We start from the raw sequence: 19,103 nt of genomic DNA, 5'->3' as shown, positions 1-19,103 counted from the left end.
TTATTTATGGTGCAACTGTAACGAAAGCCAATTTCCCCCGGGATCAATAAAGTATGACTATGACTATGACTAGGTCGTAGTCTTCAAAGAGTAGAGTGTGGGACATGCGTGGTCAGATGCTGGGTTTCAGACCAGCAAAGAGTAGGCGAGGAGCTCCCAGGTCAGTGGGTTCCAGAGTCAGAATTCTATGCAGGCAGAAGGAATGAAATCTGATCAGACCTTGTGAATCAATGAAATCACATTTCAAGGTTTAGTGTTCAGGGTCCCATCATTGGCGAGTCCAGAGTTCAAGGCCTGGTGTTCGGTGACCAGTGTGTCCTGGGATCGACACCAAAGATTGAGGCTGAGAGTTGAATTGGAAGTCTGAAAGTCAAGGCCCGTTGGACACAGCTGAATCTAAAAATTTCTGTGTCTACTGCAGAGGTCAAAGTCTGGAGTTTGTAAGCCCAGGTCTGCTGTAGGCCTGTCCTGGGGTTAAAGGTCTGTTTGTGTGGGTGGGAGGGAGGAATGGACTTGTTTTTCTGTTTTATTTTGTTGTTTGTTGTGTTCTGTGTTGTTTTGCCAAGCATTGTGGGTCTGCAATGTTGGTACCGGAATGTGTGATGACACTTGCAGGCTGTCCCTTAGTAAACCCTTAGGTATGTCAACTGGTAACATAGACAAGGCATTTTACTGTATGTTTCAATGCACACATGATAAATAAACTTGAATCTTGCCTTCTACAAAGACTTTGCAATATTTTCATTTCGATCACGATGTACACCTTTCTTTTCCAAGCCACCATCATTATTGTGGAAATGAAGATCACCTTCCATTCCCCTCATCTCAGTCCAATGTCACTATCATTTGCTCTCTGTGGTTTGAGGTCAACCATGCTATCTAGCTATTGTGCCCCAGCCATCTACATTGTTGGTGTAGCGCTGTCTGCGGCTGACAAGACCAATGTGCAAGTGGCTATCTCCTCCGCATAGGTTGCATTTATAAGCTCTGCTAGAGATGTAGCATCCCTTTCTATGGGCCCCATCATTATCATTATCTTTCCTAAAAGTGCAAGATACCACAATACTGCATAACAAACAGAAATTTACAAAACTACTTTAGAGGTATAGTTAATAGCTCCAAGCTTTTCCAGGTTCCTGCTACTGCCTGTAAGGAATTTGTACATTTCCATGTGACTGTGTGAGTTTCCCCCCACAGCCGTAAGACATATTGGTTGGAACGTTAATTGTTCATTGTAAATTGTCCCGTGATGAGGCCAGGGTTAAATAGGGGGACTGTGAAGCATCATGGCTCATTGGACCAGAAGGGCCTACTCCGCGCTGTATCTCAATAAATAAATTTTAAAAATACAAGTTAACGATGTATTCACATGTAGAGCAAAAGGGCCAACATGGCACTCTGGATCTAACTGTCTTAAATAGGTGATGCTTCTGAAAAGCATAATGTGCTCTTAATGTGTTTATTGATTATTGGGGAATGAGAGATGGTTGCGTTTACCTCCGGCTATTGTTCTTTCCTACATCATCTCCATTTCTACCCAATCAAAAGCTTCATAATCAGGGAATTCCCCATTTCCTCAGTTCCAGCCTGTTGAATATTTACTCATAGATATTACCTCTTAGTTCTCGTTATGCTAATAATGATATTTACCATATTTCATTCTCTAGTTGTGAAATCTGTTGTTTGTATGTCTGGATCTGAGAGTCTCTCTGGTGAACAGTCTCAATAAGGTAGCTGTATGGCTGCTGAGCTTGACCAAGTAGAGATTTTGCATTTGTAAGCTGGGGAAAGTAAAATGACAGAAAAAAAAACATGTTGTTGAGAATTTCCTTTGCTTAAACAATCACTACTACAATCATAAAATTCAACAGCTGCATAAGTGAAGTATTCATTTTTTTCAGGTTCATAGTTTGATGAAAAACATCTGATACTATCTACAAACGTTTGTACATAACATCCTTTTAAATTAATCTTGAATGGAAATGGCAAGTTCAATTTTAAAACTGCAACTTACACAACAAGCATTGTTGATACAATATCAGTTTCCTGTGTCAGCATCAAAAATCATGCCTTGTCAAGTCATCTGTTCTCATGGTTTCTTGGCTGGCAAAGTGCAGATCATGAGAAGGCTTTGCCTCAGACAGGGTGATTGATCTCTGACTACATGATCCAGACATTAAAGGCTCATAAATGAAAACGGTTTAAGATTTTTCAAACAGCAGGGGGATTTCAGCATTTCAATTAACCAGATATTGGATTAATTGAAATGGTGAAATCCTTCTCCTTGTAACCTGGCTAATAAAATCTCATTGCCAGCCCACCTGCTCTTGATGATCCACCATTTTCACTTATCACCTCCTCCTCCTTCATTTATTTTAGTTATTAATTTATGGCATGCAGATATTGAATTGAATTGACTTTACTACTTACATCCTTCACATACATGAGGAGTAAAAATCTTTATATTATATCTCTGTCTAAATGTGCAATGAGAAATTTATAGTAATTCATAATAAATAGTATATATAACAGTGTAGTGATGTGCTACACACAGAGTCAGAAATAATGACATGCAGTCTGTAAGTCGTACTCGAGACTCGTTTATTCAAAATTCATGGCACTGGCTTTTAAGCAGTTCCTTTCCAGCACTTGCCGGGCGAAAAATGACGTCAGAGGTGCATTACAAAAGTCTCTCCCTGCGCGCGGGCTATTTTGTGAACCGGTTCGCTTGTGTAGAAAGCGGGTCACCACATAACTCCCCCCCAGAACCGGCGATATACCCCCAATGTCCACAGTCTCTGTTTGGGAGGTCTGCCTCTGCGCCGCGGTGCCTGAATCTCGACTGGCTGCGCCAAGTCCACATGGGCCAGTTTGAGTTGGTCCACCGTGAAAACCTCCTCTTTCCCCCCAATGTCCAGAACGTACGTGGACCCGTTGTTCCTGATCACCTTGAATGGCCCCTCGTATGGCCGCTGTAGCAGTGCCCGGTGTCCGCCCCGTCGTACGAACACAAACTTACAGTTCTGCAGGTCTCTGAGTACGCAGGTCGGGATCTGTCAATGCTGTGAAGTCGGTACGGGGACCAGCCTGCCAAGCCTTTCGCGTAGTCTGTCCAGGACTGCTGCGGGTTCTTCCTCTTGCCCCCTTGAGGCTGGTATGAACTCTCCTGGGATGACCAGGGTGTGCCATACACCAGCTCGGCTGACGAGGTGTGCAGATCCTCTTTGGGTGCTATGCGGATTCCAAGCAGGACCCAGGGAAGCTCGTCTACCCAGTTAGGCCCTTTCAGGCGGGCCATGACAGCCGACTTTAAGTGACGGTGGAAGCGTTCAACTGTGGGTGGCAGGCAGTTGTGTGGTGTAATTGTGTTCCCAACAGGCTGGCCATAGCCGACCACAGGCTGGAGGTGAACTGGGTGCCTCTGTTGGAGGTAATGTGGGCCGGTATCCCGAAGCGTGCTACCCAGCTTGCAATCAGTGCTTGGGCGCAGGAATCGGCGGTGGTGTCATTGAGCGGGACCGCCTCTGGCCATGTCGTGAACCGGTCTACCATAGTTAGGAGGTACCGCGCTCCTTGCGATACTGGCAGGGGCCCTACGATATCCACATGAATGTGGTCGAACCTCCGGCGGTTGGGTTCGAACTGCGGCAGCGGGGCTTTGGTGTGCCGCTGCACCTTGGCTGTTTGACACTGCGTGCACGTTTTGGCCCATTCGCTGACCTGTTTGCGAAGTCCGTGCCACATGAACTTGAGACCATCCGGACAGTTGTCCTGATAAATGGGTGCGCCAAGCCGTGTATGGAGTTGAAAACTCGTCGCCGCCAGGCTGCTGGGACGATGGGGCGTGGTTGGCTGGTAGCCACATCACACAGGAGGGCCCTCTCACCTGGGCCTACGAGGAAGTCTTGCAGCTGCAAACCCGAGACTGCGGTCCTTTCGCTGGGCATCTCGACGCCTGCCTGCTGCGCCTCCGCCAGTGCTGCATAGTCCACCCCCTGGGACAGGGCCTGGATAGCTGGTCTGGAGAGTGCGTCCGCCACGATGTTGTCCTTTCCCGAGACGTGCTGGATGTCCGTCATGTACTCGGAGATGTAGGACAGATGTCACTGCTGGATCGGACACCTTCGTGAACGCGAAGGTCAATGGTTTGTGGTCTGTGAATGCGGTGAACGGCCTGCCTTCTAAGAAGTACTTGAAATGCTGGATTGCCAGATATAGTGCCAACAGCTCCTGGTCGAAGGCACTGTACTTGAGTTTGGGTGGCCGTAGGTGCCTGCTGAAGAACGCCAGGGGTTGCCAGCGCCCCTCAATGAGTTGCTCCAGCACCCCACCGACTGCTGTGTTGGATGCGTCCACTGTGAGGGCGGTTGGAACGTCCGATCTGGGGTGCACCAGCATCGCGGCATCTGCCAAGGCTTCTTTGCCTTTAACGAAAGCAGCCACGGTCTGTTCGTCCCAGGTAATGTCCTTGCCTTTACCCGACATTAGGGTGAACAAAGGGTGCATGATACGGGCTGCTGAGGGGAGGAAGCGGTGGTAGAAGTTCACCATACCAATGAACTCCTGCAGGCCTTTGACTGTGTTGGGCCGGGCGAAGTGGCGGATCGCGTCTATCTTGGTGGGCAGAGGTGTTGCCCCGTCTTTGGTAATCCTGTGGCCCAGGAAGTCGATGGTGTCGAGTCCGAACTGATATTTGGCCGGGTTGATCGTGAGGCCGAAATCACTCAGGCAGAAGTAGAGCTGGCAGAGGTGGGACAGATGCTCCAGATGACTACTGCTGGCTATGAGGATGTCGTCAAAATAGATGAATGCAAAGTCCAGGTCGCGTCCCACCGCATCCATTAGTTGCTGGAACATCTGTGTGGCATTCTTCAGGCCGGACGGCATTCGGAGGAATTTGAACAGGCCGAACAGGGTGATGAGTGCTGTTTTGGGGATGTCTTCAGGGTGTACCGAGATTTGATGGTACCCCCGGAACGAGGTCTACTTTGGAAAAGATGCTTGCCCCATGCAGGTTTGCTGCAAAGTCCTGTATGTGCGGCACGGGGTAGCGGTCTGGAGTTGTAGCCTCATTCAGTCTGCGGTAGTCGCCGCATGGTCTCCAGCCCCCGGCTGCTTTGGGCACCATGTGCAGGGGGAAGGCCCATGTACGATCTCCAATTCCTCCATCCTCTTGAACTCCTCCTTCGCCAGGTGGAGCTTGTCTGAGGGAGCCTTCATGCGCAGGCGTGGAGGGGTGGTCCCTGGGTTGGAATGTGCTGCTGTACTCCGTGTCTGGGCATGGCTGCCGTGAACTGTGGTGCCAGAACCGATGGAAAGTCCACCAGGATTCTGGTGAATTCGTTGTCAGACAGCGTGAGGGAGTCCAGGTGTGGGGCTGGCAACTTGGCTTCACCCAGGGAGAACGTCTGGAAAGTCTTGTCATGGACCAGTCTTTTCCCTTGCAAGTCGACCAGCAGGCTGTGAGCTCGCAAGAAGTCCGCCCCCAGGAGTGGTTGGACCACGGCAGCCAGAGTGAAGTCCCACGAGAAACGGCTGGCGCCGAACTGTAGCTGCACTGTGCGGGTGCTGTAGGTCTGAATCGTGCTGCCGTTTGCGGCCCTCAAGGTGGGTCCCATCTCCCTGTTGCGGGTGTCATACCCCGTCGGGGGTAAGATGCTGATCTCTGCTCTGGTGTCGACCAAGAAGCGGCGTCCCGACTGTTTGTCCCAGACGTAAAGGAGGCTGGCCCTGGCGTTTCCCGGGAATTTGCAGGGCGGGCAACAACGGCGGGCTTCTGTGCCCCACTGCTGGTGGTAGAAACACCACTGTTCATCGGCCTCTTCACTCCTGCCTCTGGGTTGTGTGCGCTCCATTGCCAGGCCTGGTCTGGCCTGCTGTTGGGCGCATGGCTTGTTAATCTGTCCGTCAGACACCCCGCTCTCCCTCTTGGCTTTCCACAGCACGCCTGCCCAGGCCGCCACCTTCTGGGGGTCATTGAAATCTGCGTCGGCCAGCAGCAGATGTATGTCCTCAGGCAGTTGCTCTAGGAATGCCTGCTCAAACATGAGGCAGGGCTTGTGTCCTTCAGCCAGGACCAGCATCTCATTCATTAATACTGACAGCGGCCTGTCTCCCAAACTGTCCAGGTGCTGCAAGCGGGCACCTCGCTCACGCCGTGAGAGGCCAAAGGTCTCTAAGAGCAGCGCTTTGAATGCTGCATATTTGCCTTCTTCAGGGGGTGACTGTATGAAATCCCCAACCCGTGCGGCTGTCTCCTGGTCAAGGGAGCTCACCACATAATAGTAACATGTGGAATCCGAAGATATCTGCCGAATCTGGAACTGGGCTTCTGCTTGGTCAAACCACACGCGTGGTCGCAGTGTCCAGAAAACTGGCAGTTTTAGCGAAACTGCGTGAACAGATGAAGAGTCGATCATTTTTGGTCCAAATCCCGTTTGGACCGTCGGGGTCACCAATGTAGTGATGTGCTACACACAGAGATAGAAATGACGACACGCAGTCTGTAAGTCGCACTTGAGACTCGTTTATTCAAACTTCGCAGCACTGGCTTTTAAGCAGTTCCTTTACAGCCCTCTCCGGGAAATGACATCAGAGGTGCATTACAAAAGTCTCTCCCCGCACGCGGGCTATTTTGTGAACCGGTTTGCTTGTGTAGAAAGTGGGTCGCCACAACAGGACAATCAATATTGCATAGAAATATGATTGTATCAGCGTGAATTAATCAGTCTGATGGCCTGGTGACAGAAGCTGTCCAAGATCCAGCTGGTCCCGGCTTTTATGCTGCGGTACTGTTCCCCGGATGGTAATAGCTGGAACAGTTTGTGGTTGTGGTGACTTGGATCACCAGTGATCCCTTGAGCCCTTTTTACTCACCTGTCTCTGTAAATAGTGGGAAGCTCACATCTACAGATGTGCTGGGTTGTCCAAACCACTCTCTGCAAAGTCCTGCAATTGAGGGAAGTACAGTTTCCATACCAGGCAGTGTTGCAGCTAGTCAGGATGCTCTCAATTGTGCCCCTCTAGAAAGACCTTAGGATTTGGGGACCCATAGCAAACTTCTTCAGTCATTTGAGGTGAAAGAGGCATTCCTGTACTATTTTTACCACACAGTTCATATGTACAGACCACATAAGAACCTCGGTGATGTGTATGCCAAGGAACTTAAAGCTGTTCACCCTCTCAACTCCAGGTCCATTGATGTCAATAGGGGTTAGCCTGTCTCCAATCCTCCTGTAGTCCACAACCAGCTCAACTCCTTTGATTTTGCGACATTGAGGGAGAGCTTGCTTTCTTTTTACCAATGTGTCAGGGTGATAACATCTCTGTAGGCTGCCTCGTTATTATTTGAGATTAGGCCAATCAATGTAGTATCATCAGCAAATTGAATTAGCAGATTGGAGCTGTGGGTGGAGACACAGTCATGGGTTTACAGAGAGTAATGGATGGGGCTTAGAACACAGCCCTTGGGGGATACTGTGTATCCCCCAAGGGTCAGAGGGGCAGAGGTGAGAGAGCCCACTCTTACCACCTGCCGGCACTCTAACAGGAAGTCCAGGATCCAGCTGCACAAGGCAGGGTGAAGGCTGAGATATCAGAGCTTCTTGTCAAGCCTATAGGGAAGTATGATGTTGAATGCTAAACTGTAGTCCAAGAACAGCATTCTCGCATAAGCATCCTTCTTCTCCAGATGTGTAAGGACGCTGTGTAGAGCTGTGGCTATTGTGATGTCTGTCGATCGGTTGGATTGGTAGGCAAATTGTGGGGGGTCCAGTCTGTAGCATGCTGTAGGTGTAGTCCTTGACCAGTCTCTCAAAGTATGCCAGTCGTTCAGACATGTTATCTTGTTTTTTTTTTAGGTACATGGACAATGGTGGATGTTTTGAAGCAGGAGGGCAGTCTACACTGGGAGAGGGAGATATTAAAATACACCTTCTGTAAACACACCTGCCAGTTGTGCTGTGCACATCCTGAGTACCCATCCTGGGATGCCATCCGGTCTTGCAGCCTTGCGACTGTCCACTCATTGGAAACACCTTCATACTTCAGCATAGATATGATAGACTGACTCTTCTGAATATTGGGAAGACAGCATTTACCCACAAAGTGCTGCCTTTTCTACACTGGGAACCCCTGCTTACGCAATCAATGGGAGGCTCATTTATTACACCGCCACTACCTCAGAAGCAGCGCCAGAGGCGAGGGGGAAGGGTCCTGGTGAGGTTGAGATGGTGTGCTAATCAGCCGCCGCTCCCTAGCATACTCCTGGCTAACGTCAGTCCCTGGACAATAAGCTGTGAGGACTGAGAGCCAGAATCTCCTATCAGCTGGAAACAAAGGGATATAACGTTTTGTGCTTTGTGGAGATCTGGCTGATGAAGGAGATACCAAAACACGCCATTGAGTCCTTTGGGTTCTCCCTGTTCTGGGCAGACAGGTCTACTAAAAACCTCTCTGGGAAGAGTAAAGGAGGTGGGGTATGCTTCATGGTCAACAATGCTTGGTGCAACCCCTAGAATATGCATGCCCTTAAATTCTTTTGTTCCCCGGATTTGGAGTACCTTGTGCTGCTGTGTAGATCCTTCTGGCTGCCTAGGGAGTTCACGGCCGTTATTATCACAGCAGTGTACATTCCACGGCAGGCTGATACAAACCTGACTCTCAAGGAACTGTATGAGACTGTCAGCATCCTGGAGACTGTACACCCAGAGGCTGTCTTCATCGTCATTGAAGACTCTAAGAGTGTCTCTGTCTAAAGTCTCTCCAAAGTTTTGTCAACACAGCTAGGTGATAGGGAGATAGCATACTCAAACACTGTTACTCTCCCTTCCGCAACACTTACAACGCTCTCCTTTACTGGCCATTTGGTAAGTCAGATCATTCCTCCATCTTGCTTCTGCCGATGTACAGGCAGAGCTGAAACAAGAGGCAGCCACTGATAAAGCCCTCCACTGCTGGTCCAACCAACCAGTCTCCATGCTACAGCCCTGTTTTGATGATGTCAATTGCAATGTCTTTTGTGATGAGGATGTCTCCGAGTTCACGGATGGGGTCATAAGCTTCATCTGGAAGTGCACGAGGATGTTGTCCCCCAGAAATCAGTCAGGGTCTATCCAAACCAGAAACCCCGGATCAACAGTTCTGTGCGTCGTGCTGCACTTATTATGTGAGATACAGCTTACATTGCCAGTAATCAGCAGGAGCTCAAGAAATGTAGCTACGATCTGCGCAAAGTCATCAAGGCAGCAAAACAACAATACAGGAACAAGATCCACACACAACTCATCACCAACTATACACGCAACTTATGGCAAAGTCTGCACACCATTGCAGACTTCAAAGCTAAGCGCTAGTGCTGGTAACATCGCTGCCTCTCTCCCAGGTGAGCTAAACCTTTTTTTTAAATGCTCGGTTCAATATTGCCAACACTCAGCAACCTGCACCTTGGTCACCTCTGGTGTTGCTGGGCAAGGCTGCATTTGTTACCCATATCTAATTACATTTGAACTAGTGATCTCACTAACCCATTTTAGAGGACTGTTTAAGCTCTGGATATGGAGTCATTTGGGTAAAGATAGCAGACTCCCTTCCTTAAAGGATAGTAGTGAAGTTCATGGATTCCTGATAGCAGCTTTTAGTTTCTGAATTGTTTTAAATTAGTCATAGTAGTCATAGTCATACTTTATTGATCCCAAGGGAAATTGATTTTCGTTACAGTTGCCCCAACCAAGAATAGAGTATAAATTAGTTATACTCTATATTAGTTATAGTTAACTTAACTAATAAAATTAGTTAACTTAATGCAAATTCACTGTATTTAATGATAGGAACTGTACTTATATCCTCATTGCACTGATCCATGAAAGCAATCACTGTTCAACTGTATCCTGAACATATTTCTTCACCTCTTGGCTGCAAAAGCAAAGAGTTTCACACACTGAAAAATCAAAACGGGAAGCTAGTCTATGATACACAGTTGAAGCATCCCTTGATTAAATGAAGATCAAAAACTACTGCAGCTGCAGGAATTCTGAAATAAAAACAAAAATGCTGGAAAGATTCAGCAGACCGGAGAGCATCTGTGGAAAGGAAAATAATTAATATTTCCCTTGATACAGTTTCACAATTGGAGAAAGACATTGGGTCAAGAGATCAGTATACGGCGACTTCTGATCGAAAATCTTAACCACGCCATAAAATGTTCTGATGCTGATAGTATGTAATGTGCATCTGGTTATTTATTTTAATGACATTTGTTGGACTCAAATATACGAAAAAGTAGAGAGAGAAAAAAAACTTATTTGCTGTACACTTTTTGGGAGGCTAGTAATTTTCTATAAGGTTTATAGACAGCTGTTTGTTTCAACTTTTAAATAATGACCAGTTTCCAATGAGGAAGTATATGAGCAAACTGTTATATAAGATCTTGGAAACACGGCATATTCATATAGGAAATTTTCTTTCTATTTGAAAAAGTTACAATAGATTTAGGTAAATTTCCTTCTAGTATGTGCTATTGATTAAAAACATTCCACAGTTCAATACTTTGACATAGATAGTTAATTACATCCTGGTACACCCATAAATTTGTGTCCCAAAAGCAAAAGGTCCTAAAAATGGCAAATTTCTAGTGCTTTGGTTTTATAGCGTTTCTGCTGTGGACAGTTGTTCTTCCTGTGGTATGACATTGCTGACGACAATGATTTTTCTGCAAGCCTTTCTGGAGTACACAAGCTCCTTCCACATCACCTTGGATAATGATTAAATAGGATTTGGTATTCATGTCCTTTTAATTTAGTGTGCTGGTTCAGAATGACTGAGATCACTTGAAAGGAAAGGCTCCTTTAAAACTGTTAGTGTTAGCTTAAACTTGAGTTAATTTCTTTACTTATGCTCCACGTAAAACAGCGTGAGGTTTTGGATTTGTAACAGGACATCAATACCTCACTTGAAAATAAATAGTTTGAGTTGATAGATGTTCAGAATAATGCAACACTGTTGATTCTTCTCAGCAGTATAACATAGTAATGATCAGTTTTACGTAAGGGCTTTAAAAATGAAACAAAACTCAAAATTATAACACATTCACACAGCTGGATCGCCAATCTCCGCTAATTATGTGTTGTTTGCATTAACAACCAACCTAAGGATTTGCTGCGGGCAGCCCGCAAGTGTCACCATATATTCCAGCACCAACATAGCGTGACAAAACTTGGCAGAACAACACAGAACACAACAAGCGATAAAACAACAAAACCAAAACAAGCCCCTTTCTGCCTCCTCAGCCCCACCCCCACCACACACACACACACACACACACACACACACAAACACACACAGGAACTGTGTCTTCTAATCCAGGACAGGTTTGAAGTCCACAATCTCCAAGCTTCAGCCATCAGGCTTTGAGTTCCGGACTTCCAATTGATCTTTGGGCTTCGATCTGTGCTACTGATCCCTGGGCTAACAGATGATGGGACCCCAAACACCAGCCACTCGCCGGCCCTCATGTCTCCTGCTTACATGGATGTCTGATCCGAGGACCCACCAACCTGTGAATGCCCAACATTCACAGATGTCCTCAGTTACCCATCCATGTTACTAGCCTTGGAGCCTGTTGCAGATATTTGGCCTGCAGAAGCCCTTCATCACTCGTACACATTGCTGGATTTGAACGCAGATCTCAGAGCACAGACCGCCTCTAACACCACCACACCCCATCCCTAAATCCTAATCTGACTTCTAACTCCTCTCTCTGTCCCCAAAACCATAATGAAAAAAAAACAACTAAGTCTGAGCCAAGGTCTCAATGGTGCCATCTTGAAAAGAACTCGGTCAGTAATCAGCGCCATCTTGAAGGGAACTAGGTCAGTAGGTTAGTCTCTGGGTCTACACTAATTCCTCATGTCTTTGGATAACTTACATATTTAGAGAAATGTTTTTCTTTCTGGAACTTAAGGTTCACTCAGGTAAGGACTGTTGACATTTGGCCACTTCTGAAAAAGCATCCTGAAGCCAAGGATGTTGAAAGAAATAGGTGATACATGAGACGTCTTAAGGAGAAATGTCAAGAGATAATAACACAGATTTAATATAAGATGAGGTGGGTGCCATGTTTGAAAAAAGAAACTCTGTAAAAATAAAACAAACTGAGGAATTTAGATAAAAGTTGCCAGTGAACGCAGCAGACCAGGCAGCATCTCTAGGAAGAGGTACAGTCGACGTTTCAGGCCGAGACCCGTCGTCAGGACTAACTGAAGGAAGAGCTAATAAGAGATTTGAAAGTGGAAGGGGGAGGGGGAGATCCAAAATGATAGAAGACAGGAGGGGGAGGGATGGAGCCAAGAGCTGGACAGGTGATTGGCAAAGGGGATATGACAGGATCATGGGACAGGAGGTAGCCTCCAACCTGATGGCATGAGCATCGACTTCTCTAACTTCCACTAATGCCCCACCTCCCCCTCGTACCCCATCCGTTATTTATTTTTATACACACATTCTTTCTCTCACTCTCCTTTTTCTCCCTCTGTCCCTCTGACTATACCCCTCCCCCTTTTCCTTCTCCTTGGGCCTCCTGTCCCATGATCCTCTCATATCCCTTTTGCCTATCACCTGTCCAGCTCTTGGCTCCATCCCTCCCCCTCCTGTCTTCTCCTATCATTTTGGATCTCCCCCTCCCCCTCCCACTTTCAAATCTCTTACCAGCTCTTCCTTCAGTTAGTCCTGACGAAGGGTCTCGGCCTGAAACGTCGACTGTACCTCTTCCTAGAGATGCTGCCTAGCCTGCTGCGTTCACCAGCAACTTTTATGTGTGTTGCTTGAATTTCCAGCATCTGCAGAATTCCTGTTGTTTGAGGAATTTAGTAAGTGTTCCATAGAAAATTTCTCAACATACAAGTTTGCAAATACCTTTCCAGTGCATGAGTATAAATGCTCCCGATGTTTCCTGATTAAATTTAGTTATATTGTTTCCTTTTCGTCACAGAAATATATCTGGCAAACATACAGATACAAAGCAAACAATATTACTTTTGGCCAAGATTTCAAAATGGAGTTGTATTTTAATGCCGGTGCTGGAGAATGGAAATGTTTATCTTGTAATTTTTGAAACTATGAGTATTATAAATAGAAAAAAAAGTATTTTCTGTTCTATTTATATTTTGGTATTACAATCTGCTGTCCTACTTTTATCATAATTGATTTTAAACCTGTAATGCAGAAAACAGCAAACTAGATTTTGAAAGTTATTAATAACTATCTACAAAAGGCATATTTGTTTAAATTTGTTTTTGGCTAGTTGACAGAAGTGACATGATACTAACAGAACCAGTTTTTCTTCATCTGGGTAACAAGAGATTATTCAGCTGACAGGCTGTCCAGAGTTTGGCTTTCTAAATACAACGATAAATCCTCACAAGAATAAAAAAAAATGAACTGACAGCATAAAAATACCAGGTGATACAGGAATTGAGATTAATCACCTGCATGATCTAGTTAGAATAACATTGCAAGTGGCCAGAACAATGAAAGGTGAAGTAGTGATGTACATTTCTACAGTGCATAGAACATACAATTAAAAATCTATGTATTGCTATATCTAAGAAAGAAAACATTGTTGAATATGTTTTGTTTGGCAGTTGCTGCTTTACCGTTTGTGCTTGTTCTTGTAACTCTTGTGCCACAGTTTGTATTTACCAAAAACCAGGTCACTTCATATTCCTTGTAGCACACTTTCACTTAACTTTTAGCTCGTTTTGCAGCTTCATTTCAAAAAGTCAAACACTAAAATTTTCACGAAGAAGTAATTAGCTTTAACCCATGAAAATAGTAATATGACATGCAGAAGAATTTTCTTAATGTGATTTTTCAGATCATTGAATACTAACAGTACAACATATTACTGAAGAGTAACACACACACAAAATGCTGGAGGACCTCAGAAGGTCAGGTAGCATCTACAGACAGGAATACGGAGCTGACATTTCAGGCCGAGACCCTTCATCAGAACTGAAAAGGAAGGGGGCAGAAGAGTTCCGGGACATCAAATCACACTTAATGCTCATTAAAAAGAAATGTCTACTCCAGTTGCACTGCACACTAGAGCATTTAAAAAAATCACTGAATCATACGTTCTGAAAATTAAACTATTTGGCCCATCAAGCATGTGCTGTCCATTTGAAAGCTATTTCGTTTGTTCCACTCTCTGGCTCTTTCCTTGTAGATCTACATTTTTTTCCTTTTGAAAACATATCATTCTACTTTTTCAAAGTTAACTTTTGAATTGGTTCCCACCAGGCAATGAATTCTACATCACAATATAGGTGCCCCCCGCTTTTCGGATGTTCGCTTTACGAAACCTCACTGTTACGAAAGACCTACATTAGTACCCTGTTTTCGCTTTCAGAAGGTGTTTTCACTGTTACAAAAAGAAAAGCAGTGCGCAATAAAAGGCAGCACACGCCCTGAGCAGCCGCTCTTCCCCGGAATCTCGCCAGCATTGCTTTAACACGAACCTGTGAGCAGCCGTTTGCAAGATGAGTTCTAAGGTATCGGAAAAGCCTGAAAAGCTCACAAGGGTGTTATACTTAGTGTAAAAGTAGACATAATTAAGCGTTTCGATCATGGTGAACAAAGTAAGGACTAAGTGAGTTTGGCTTGTGGAAGCTGATGAACCTGATGTTGAAGAGGTTTTGGCATCCCATGACCAAGAACTGACGGATGAAGAGCCGATGCAATTGGAAGAAAAAAGGATAACAATTGAAACCGAATGAATAATGATAAAGTACGACTTTAATTTTGAAAGGGTACGTCGGTTTAGGAGATATTTGCAGGATGGTTTGAGTCCTTACAAAGAACTGTGTGATAGAAAAATGCTTGAGGCTCAGCAGTCAAGCAAGCCTTCTAAATCAGCCACAGTAGAAGATGAACCTCGACCTTCGACATTCAGGCGGGCAGAGATAGAAGAAGATGAGCTGCCTGCTCTAATGGAAACAGACGATGATGAGATGACACCCCAGTGTCCCACCACCCCAACCCCCAGGCCACTGACAGATACCGATTCGCGGAGAATGCAACGGTAGCCGGGAGGCACACAGCACATCTTTAAGAAAAAAGCCGAAATAAACATGCTAATTAATTAGGTGCCGCCGACACGTAATTGTTGGCCCAGATCAGAGACGACGCAATCCGAAATCGGCACTGATCTGGGCCGACAATTACGTGCCGGGCAGCACCTAATTAATTAGCTTGTTTATTTCGGCTTTTTTCTTAAAGATGTGCTGTGTGCCTCCCGGCTACCGCTGCATTCCTGCATGCTTCGTGGCAATGTATCGCTGGGCGGCCTGGAGGGTGGGGGCCACTGCACCATCCCAACCCGCGACGACTCAGTCTAATGCACCTTCATCTGTGTGCTCGGCAAGCTATCTTCCCGATTCCCATAAGTGATACTACACTGTACATACGTTATTTCTACTTTATATCGGCTGTATATTTTTATGTGTTATTTGGTATGATTTGGCAGCTTCATAGCTTAAAGGTTACTGCAGAACGCTTGCATGAGATTTTCGCTACGGAGAACAGTTCAGTAATGATTGTGGGAAAAGTATTTCTACTTTATATAGGCTGTATATTTATCATATCATTCTTGCTTTTACTATATGTTACTGTTATTTTAGGTTTTATGTGTTATTTGGCATGATTTGGTAGGTTATTTTTGGGTCTGCGAACGTTCACAAAATTTTCCCATATAAATAAATGGTAATTGCTTCTTTGCTTTACGACATTTTGGCTTACGAACCATTTCAAAGGAACGTTCTACCTTCGGATGGTGGGGGAAACCTGTATCTCTTTAGAAGTTTATCTTCTCTTTACTCAGGCTCTTGTGCCAACTACCTAAAGCATCACATTCAATGACCTTTGCCAAATAAGTAGAGCACTGTTTAAAACTATATGTTGTTTTATTCCAGTTCGCTTTGTTGAAAAATATTAAGAAAAATTGTTGACTTCAAGCTATTTCATTCTAATATTTTTTTTACTTGTGGACTCATCCACGGCAAAAATTATTTACGAATAAATATTTAAGTATGAATCAAATGTCTTCGTCAACACTTTCCCCATTGTGGTGGTCACTATCACTGTAACTGGTAAATTCCTAAAGAGTCAATCATGGAATCTTCAATTAATCAATTAGTTAATGAGGTAATTATCCAGATCGATCTCTTTATCTTTGCCATTTTTCTTCATTTGTAGCATTATAAACACAAAAGACACAAATGAGCTGGTGGAACTCAGCAGGTCAAGTAATGTTTATGGAGGAAAATGGACAGTTAATGCTTCAGGTCAAGACCCTTCATCAGGGCTGGAAAGAAAGAAGGGAGATGGCCAGTATAAAAAGACGGGGATAAGAAGTGGAGCATGAGCTAGTTGGTGATAAGTCAATCCAGGTGAGAGAGCCGACAGACAGATAAGGGAGAAAAGAAAGTGGGAAAGGTGTAAGAAGCTAGGATGTGATAGGTTGAAGTGATAAAGGTCTTAAAAAGATGGAATTTGAGAAGAGAAGATAGTGCATCATGTAATAAAGGTGTATAAGATGATGAGAGGCATTGGTTGTGTGGATAGTCAGAGGCTTTTTCCCAGGGCTGAAATACTTGACACAAGAGGACACAAGTTTAAGGTGCTGGGGAGCAGGTACAGAGGAGATGTCAGGGGTAAGTTTTTTTACACAGAATGGTGAGAGCGTGGAATGGACTGCCGGCAACAGTATTGGAGGTGGATATGATAAGGTCTTTTATGAGACTTTTGGATAGGTACATGGAGCTTAGAAAAATAGAGGGCCATGGGTAAGCCTAGTAATTTCTAAGGTAGGGACATGTTCGGCGCAACTTTGTGGGCCGAAGGGCCTGTGTTGTGCTGTAGGTTTTCTATGTTTCTAAAGGGAAGAAAATGGGACTAATGTGTAGGTGATCGGAATACAGTAGGAGAAGGGGAAAGAGGGTGATACAGGCCAATGAGATCAGGAAAAAAAAACAACTGGAAGTTAGAGAAATCAATGTTTATGCCAGCAGGTTGGAAACTACCATTGTGGAGTATGAGGTGCCAGTCTGCATCTAGCCTCAACTTGGCAATGAAGGCTGAAAACAAACACTTCAGTGTGGGAATGGGAAGTGGATTTAGAATGGCTGACTACCAGGAGATCCTGGCTGGTACAACAGACAGAGTGAAGGAGCTCAATGAATGGTTCCCCAATTGAGACCATCCATAAATAGCTTCCTGAGACCATACAGGAACATGCATAAATAGCTTCCTGGGAACCATATTTGGAGTAACAAGGAGCGTGATGCCATGAATTTAGACAACAGCACTGCTTATTTAAATTGTTCTTTATGGCAGCCTATTTGGGAAATCAGCTTTTAATTTCTTCAACAAGCAATCTTGAACCTGTGGACTCCAAAAATTTGTTTTGCTTCTGATGTGAGATGATGATGGATTGAATAGCTTGAAGAAGATTAGCCTTATTTGTCACACATACATCAAAAGACACAGTGAAATGTGTTGTTTGTATCAATTCCAATGATGAGGGTAGATGCTGGAATTATGTTTCTCTTGTCTGGAGTCTCTACAACTAAAAGTTACAGCCCCAGAAGGAGAGGTTGATCATTACAGACAGAGATGAGAAGGAATTGTTTCATCCTGGAAGAGGAGGAGAATCTCTGGAAATCTTTATATAAGATGGCCCAGGAGGTTCAATTGCTGAGCACATTCAAAACAGTATAAATGGGTTTTTGTTTATTAAAGGAATCAAGGGATAAGGGGTTAATACAGAAAAGTAGTATTGAGGTAAAATATCTGGTACGATCATAGCAAAAGGCCAAAGAGATGAATGGCCTTTTGAAGCACAACAGAAGAGGTCTAGGAAGAGTGAGAGTAATGATGGGATGATCAATTCCAAACAGTGTGTGAAAGTGCGTGCCTGTGTTTGAGGGCGGGGTACGAATCCATTAAAGACAAGAAAGCATATTACTAAGAAGGGGTCCTTATCCAAAACTGAGCTTGATAACAGAAATAAAATTACAGGACACTAGAAACACTCAGAAAGCCAGACAACATCTGCAGAAAGTGAGCAAAGAATGGTCTTCCACTGAAGATATTAACTGTTTCAAATGAGGACTAAGTATTGGGCTTGAATTTCCATGAGACCAAGAATTCAAATGGACAATTTGTTCACTGGAAGATATCAATATGCAGATTTGGTTTTGAATGAATATGGTTTCTAGCTTTTAAAGCTTTCTTTAACAGTAACTTGATAAATGATTAGTATTGCATCACAAAGTTATTTTTGGAAATTAACATAAGTTTTCCTGTTCTACTTTAATTGTTAAAAAGATTCTTCTGCATGTTTCTGGAACATGGTAACTAGCTACTCATGTAGCAAGATAGTAACACAAAGCCACTATTTTAGTCCCATCCAGTGAATGGCTTTAAACTAATTATTGAGGGTGGCACAAACAGATAAGAGCCTAGAACTGGAAACATCCCACAGCAGTGTTTCCTGGTTAAATAATCATTCACCTGATTCCTCAAATTGCTAATCCATCATCAATTATAATCATGTATTCATTACATCAATTATATAATATGCCAACACCTGAAAGGCATGACTTGAGTTCACTGATTTAAGTCAACTAATATGTTAGACAAGTTCCCAGGCAGGAATAAAATTATTCACTGAACCAAGTGGACCAAAGACTTCCTTAACTAGGTGGGGCTCAACCCTTTCAATGTATATCCCCTAAAATCTGCTGAGGTAGTGAATAGCAACTTATTGCTAATCAGTTCATAGTGTAACCAGTAACAGAATCAAATAAATAAAAATACCTCTTGACTTAATTCGTCAGCATGGAGCTTGTGACGTTCAAGATCTTTACGAAGTAGTGAATTTTGTTTTTCTATCTGTAACAATCTCCTTGCAAGATGAACACTGAAAGAAAGAAAGAAACTGGCAATTAATGGTTTCACAGCTCTTCTGTCCCTATAAAGTTGTTAAGTCCCACAGAGGTTTATACTTCCACAAGCAAAGTACAGAAAGGCTTTTCTTTTATAATTGA

The 19,103-nt window shown here is 44.3% G+C and overlaps 1 protein-coding gene across 6 annotated transcripts in view; it reads right to left on the bottom strand.

Moving 5' to 3' along the window:
- pibf1 (progesterone immunomodulatory binding factor 1) overlaps nucleotides 1-19,103 on the bottom strand; it is a 180,361-nt gene that overhangs the window by 29,945 nt on the left and 131,313 nt on the right. For 4 of the 6 annotated variants that reach the window (XM_063048444.1, XM_063048441.1, XM_063048442.1 and 1 more), the window contains exons 14-15: nucleotides 18,874-18,976; nucleotides 1,651-1,781 (exon numbers count right to left, since the gene is read on the bottom strand). In XM_063048444.1, coding sequence (XP_062904514.1) covers nucleotides 1,651-1,781; nucleotides 18,874-18,976 — 234 coding nt within the window. Of the gene's footprint in view, nucleotides 1-1,650; nucleotides 1,782-12,702; nucleotides 12,845-18,873; nucleotides 18,977-19,103 lie in introns of those variants that run through there. The other 2 variants (XR_010018032.1, XM_063048445.1) reach the window with 2 other exon arrangements.

Source organism: Mobula hypostoma, chromosome 5, assembly GCF_963921235.1.
Source record: "Mobula hypostoma chromosome 5, sMobHyp1.1, whole genome shotgun sequence".
Taxonomy (NCBI): domain Eukaryota; kingdom Metazoa; phylum Chordata; class Chondrichthyes; order Myliobatiformes; family Myliobatidae; genus Mobula; species Mobula hypostoma.
The sequence above is the reverse complement of the archived record's forward strand: the minus strand, read 5'-3'. Positions and strand labels throughout refer to the sequence as shown.